The sequence below is a fragment of the Agrilus planipennis genome, unplaced genomic scaffold (genome assembly GCF_000699045.2).
Source record: "Agrilus planipennis isolate EAB-ADULT unplaced genomic scaffold, Apla_2.0 scaffold234, whole genome shotgun sequence".
In the NCBI taxonomy this organism is placed as follows: Eukaryota; Metazoa; Arthropoda; class Insecta; order Coleoptera; family Buprestidae; genus Agrilus; species Agrilus planipennis.
Genome location: NW_020442398.1, coordinates 109,807 through 115,681, shown reverse-complemented (window position 1 = coordinate 115,681; position 5,875 = coordinate 109,807). Strand labels below are relative to the sequence as shown.

Genomic DNA, 5,875 nt, shown 5'->3' with positions numbered 1-5,875 from the left:
GTTTCTAAACAAAAAAATGTTAATCTCAAGGATTTTTTTATAAATAAAGTTACTCAGGAATGTTTACCTTTTACACATGTTCTTGACTGTCACAATTTAAAGGCCAAACTTATTTCTAGATTTTTAGTTTTCCGCCTGAAAATTGCGAGCAAGAAATGTGAAAAGCAAAAACAGCAAGCTTATGCTAGTAAATCTGTAATGGCTTCTCACTTGTAATTATGCAAGGAAATACATGTAAGTTTGATGTCTTATCAAACTTAGTCATCTAGTTGTCTACGTCATTGACTTATATCTACGTGACTAAAGTAACTGATAAACACCCTTTAATAACAGCTAGCCATTTCGCTTGTTAATTGTCATATTCGTTCACAGAATTTGTAAATATAATTAGGACGAAGTACCGACAATTGTATTGATTCAGGTGCGGTATTAATGTTAAAATAATAGTTATATCGACCTATCGCCCTCACCTATAGGCTGTCCCACTCCACAAGTTATATAAGCGCTAATCAACATATTAGATTAACTCTTTTTTTTATAGACAAAATCGCATTGTAGTAACTGTTATTGTGTGTATGTTCGGTATAATAATAAATATTGTCTCTAACGTTTATTAGTGTAATCGTTTTTTAAAAGATTAGTTTTGCTCGGCATTCGACAAAACTTAATGTTAGCGTTCATATAAATTGTAAGTGTCATTTTGTTATTTCATGTGTTTAATTACAGTTATTACTTGCTGCATCTACACTTGTGTTATATCTCTACCTTTCCTCGATTTTATTAAGTCTCTGATTTCGAGACATATACATACAATATTTTACTCAGTAGCTACAGTTTGTTTAATTTCTATTTGCAATAATCCTGTTATAAGTCAGTCTGAGTGCTTTACACCTCTATTGATACAAATATCGTGCCGTTTTACGTCTTTTTTAATGTAATAAATCTTGAAAACACAAGAAATTGAGTATTGCGCCACGCTGCTGCATTTAAATTTGGAGGAAACATGGCGGCTTTCGCTCGTATAGCCACACTGTTACTATAAAGTCACTGTAGTTGGAACAAGCTTGAACGAGCAGAGCTCTCGATGGGCGGTCTTAGGAGATCGGCAAGAAATGTACAGTACTAGACGAAAATGTTTAGCAATTTTTTAAAACAAAAATGTATATAAATTAACAATAGAAAACAAAGCAAAAGTTTTATAGGTGTGTAGAACGTTAAGTTAATTCACTTGTTATTATTTTTGGCTAAATATGCTTTTAAATAAAGCATATTCTTAAATTTTAACGAGGCAGTTTAAATAATTTTGCAAATGGTACTGTACACTTTTGTCTAGTTCTCGCTCGATGATCGGTGGAGAAATGAGCTCCGCAGACAAATATGATTGAATTTGGAATTATGTTACGGCGCATCCTAATAAAGGGAAGGGGCATATCTCTAACTTCCTGAAACAAACTGTACTTCAAGTCTCAATACTATCAAAAGATGCGAACTGTATTACTTTCGTTTAAAATTACGTTTTTACTAGAGCCGATCTTTTTATCGATTATTTTTGTGACTCTAAGCCCACTTAAAGACCTTTAACGTCAAAACATTGGGGATGGATTCAAGTTTACCTACCTGGAGGTATGTTTATTATTTACACTTGAGCTATGACTTAGGTTAGGTTTCTGGTTTTTAGACGTGCTTTGACTAGGTGGTGTATACAGGACGGCAGGTTTGCTGGTGTCCAGGTCCGCCGGTACAAAGTTGTCGCTCGTGTTGTGGGCGCAACATGAACCAAACATGAATGTGTCGACGCACATCCCGATATGGTAACCCTCTGTCTTGATACATTCATATACGAACATACACGTTCCTTTCACGCCATCCACCCAACAGGGTTTCGGTTTTATGTGGTAATCTGAAACAAAACAATGTCCCACATAATTATTATCCTGTAGGTACCAACTATAAAGCAGAAAATAACAATGTAAAATTTTTAGAAATCAAAAGTGCTCATCCCGCGCTTTCTAATGTTTGATTTCCTTTACGAATACTGTTGACCGAAATGGAAGATTACTTTCAGACATTTTCCTATTTCCCTTTCTCAGTCAAGGCATGCTGTTCAGGAAGTGTATAGAGTTCTAGCGAGTTGCGGCCAGTGGTCCACTGCGCAAAAAGGCAGTGCGCATCCAACTTGAGGATGGAGAGAGAGAGATATTTTGTTGATGCGCAACCGCTCATCGCGCAGTAGACCGGTGCGTTTTCAACCCATTATTAGTCATGATGATTTTTAGACCAGTTCGATTTGGATTAAATTATTGCTCTTCTCTAAGGTGTTCTTGATATTAATCAAGGAAGAAAAAGAGAATTTTTGTGGAAAACCATTCATAAAAACCTGACTAATAAATAATTATGAATAGTAACGGGTTCTGTTCTGATAGTCATTAGAGTCAACAATTGCAACCTCCTCACACATACAAACCAATGACAAAAAATCAAAAATACAAATGGTGAGCATTCAGTTATAGAAGTAAGATACCTTTCTTTACAAAATGATTTTATTCTTTGAGTAGGTGTTTGTAAAATTACGGGAGTTATAATAATTTTTTCCATTAAAAATCAAAGGCAGGCCTGCTATACTATAATAAAGTTAATAGCCGTGGGTGGGATGTGCAATTAAACCAGAAAACCAATCTGGAGTACTCAAAAATAATAATTAACTCAAGAAGCATTAACATCGGTCGTAGGAAGTTACTTTGACCAAATTTTAGCATTTCATAAAATAATACAACAATAACATGATAAGACCCGAAATTCATTATTTTTCGTATTGAGTCATCTTGCGGCAACCCTAATCGAAATCTATAGATCACTGTTTCAAAATAACGTATAAGTATAGGTACTATTTTGAAACAAATAGTCGTATGTAACATTCTAATTACTAGAGCTATGGGGAACAGTGGCATTTTAGATCAATGGTTAATCATCTTGAGAAAAACCTGATGGTTTCTGAAGAAAAATGAAAAGTAATGATTCGATTACCGTTCAAAAAGAACAAACAGGATAATTTTAGTTTAATAGGTTTCCTTTCAAGGTTTCATTGTTTTTGTTAGTTAGTATTGGTATTATTAGCTAAATGTTCATACATAAATAGTCTCTGTGATACACTAAATTTTCATAGAACTTCCCTTCTTTACATTTATCAAAAAAAGAATACAGAATCTTCGTTAGAACGGTCAAATTGTGGACTTTTATATGCTATTCTACTTTATTAACAGGTCATCATCATAAGGTCGTCAGGCCTAAGACTGGTTGGACACGAAATTCCACTCTTTCCTAGACTGAGCTAATCTTCGCAATTCCGTAAATCTAGAACAACCCACATCCTTAACAATTTGCGAACAGTAATCGAATCTAGGTCTACCTCTACCCCTCCTTACTAACGTTTCTGCCTCTAATACGTCTCTGACTAGATCTTCATGCCTGAGAAGGTGACCTACCAACCTATCTCACCTATTCCTTATTGACTTTCACAGAGTCCTCTGTTCTCCTATTCTTTCTGATAACTCTTCATTTTTAACCTTCTCTATCCACTGTATACTCATCATGCAATTATTAGCAGGTACTAAAAGTTAAAGAATCTAATTTTTTAAAACTTGCATGTTTGGCATAGTCCCAACATCAGGGCAGTTATCAAATTATCCTTAACCTCCAAAGTTGTACCGGATTTTAATCAATAAACTTTCGAAATGACAGTTCGCGTTATTCTGAATTTTGAAACGGTTTTACATAAATGCCTATTATGTGAATATTCTTATAAAGTACAATTTTTCAGAGATATTCATTATATTTTTATTTAAATGCACAGGTGGGTACGCCATTAGTTCCCATAAATGTGAAAGACGTGAGAAAACTGCTATTTTACAAACCGAGAAATGTAAATACGACAATTACGTTATCACCACACGTACACAAAAATCGCTTAAGAGTACAGTTATGTCCATTTTGCACTATAAACTAGAGGTAAAGGTACACAGGCACCCCATAAATTAATTCCCGGTTATGCTTAACGCCGTAATAAAATGCAGAATGTACTGGGCATTTATTAAATAAATTTCATTTCGATAACACTTATCTGCATTTTATGCTAAGTCGAGCGTGTAAGGTTCTGGTTCTGTATACAAGGAGACGTTGCATTTATTAATAAATATGCATAAACAATTGCTGTTTATTGCTCGATCGTGTATTAAGGAAAGCGAAACTTTTCAGGCTAGCATTTCAACGCAACGAAACTAGTAATTTGTTCAAAAATTAGAACGCTCTAAATAAGGAGAATAGTTACTATGTTCTGCAGCTTAAGGATGTTTGGGAGGTATGTCAGAATGCTATGAGACAAATGAAAATTTGGAAGAACGTTCCTCATTCAATTCTAAAACTCCTGTAAAAATTACAAATCGATTCACTAAACCGTTAAAAAGTTATTGAAATTTTAAAAAATTGTAATTTTACACGTCATTTTATGGAGATTCGTTAACCGAACAGATTAAATTTATTTTTATTAACAGAAAAAAAGCTACCAGAAATTTCAAACTTTTATAATAAGTAACTTGAACTCTGGAGAATCACTTTAGCGTAAGGTTATTCAAATTCACTAAATGGTTATCGAGGAAAAAATGAAAAATTAGCTGAAAATCTCGTTTTTACTTGATAATATAATGATAATATTTATAATTGTCTGAAGTAAACGCAATTTTAAAGTTTTAATTATTATTTAAACATATTAAGAAGTTTTACGCTCATTATTAATAGAGATTGAATCTAAATATTTTTTTGTTTCGACGGATCAAGGCATATTCACTGCCAAAAGTCAGCTAAAAATTTTCCATATTATTCGTTATTTCTTATTTTTTTCAATGTTTTTGGTTAAATTCCAAATTTTCTCTCAAATCGTATACCTTTTTTTTTGTATAGCTAGTATTTATTTACCTCATGTTATGCTGCAAAACCTAATTAATCACGAATTTCTAATTTTATGTACTTGTCTCCGATTGTACCTCCCAAACATCCTTAAATATTATCTCCTTCTTTCAGTAAGAAAAAGAAAATTGTCGCAATTATACAAAATATCTAGTATACATGTATCTTATATAATCATGAACTGAAGAAGAAGTTTCCAAAGATACTCTAATGAAGTAACTTTAGGAATGTTGTTCATAGTACTAACAGAAAATGGTTTGACTGTCCGAACTGAGCTCCTAGGGTTTGATAAAGCCCTTTTTGTATTAGAGATTGACCATCCATCCACCAGCGGCTGATAGACATCAATTTTATAGTAAAACTAAGTGGACAAAGCACTTTAGTTAAAGATTGCTAAAAACGCAAGGTTGGATGCCTTTCTACCGTCTGCTGATAGACAGATTACGTCTTTTGATGGCCGATTTACTCCCCGGATGTTTGCGTTTCAGTAAAGACCCTGACGATTATTGAAGACCAAGCTTAAGATGAATTTAGACTTTCTGCCGATAAATGAATTGTGTCTTTTGATAGTCAGTGACGACTGTTGAAGAACAAGCTTAGGATGACTATAGATTTCCGTTGATAAATGTATTGTGTCACTGGATAGCCGATTCACTCTACGGATGGTAAAGGCCATGAAGAATTGCTGAAGATGCAGCCTTAGGATGACTTCTCCTGGGCTAGTAAATGCATTTTGCTTTCCAATTGGTATCGGTCAAATGGGCATACACCATCTGGTGGCAAAATCTATAACTCGAATGACTGAAAAATTTACGTAGGAACTGTGCACGCAAATTGTAAAATTGTTTATTAAAATAATAAAACACGTTAAAAAAGTAAAATTTTTTTTGATGATCTCAGTACCGGTGCACTCGCT

General features: G+C 33.7%; 1 protein-coding gene across 1 annotated transcript in view; it reads right to left on the bottom strand.

Moving 5' to 3' along the window:
- LOC108738956 (serine proteinase stubble) overlaps positions 1-5,875 on the bottom strand; it is a 121,988-nt gene that overhangs the window by 17,237 nt on the left and 98,876 nt on the right. Inside the window, exon 3 of the mRNA XM_025980111.1 lies at positions 1,618-1,900. Coding sequence (XP_025835896.1) covers positions 1,618-1,900 — 283 coding nt within the window. The remainder of the gene's footprint in view (positions 1-1,617; positions 1,901-5,875) is intronic.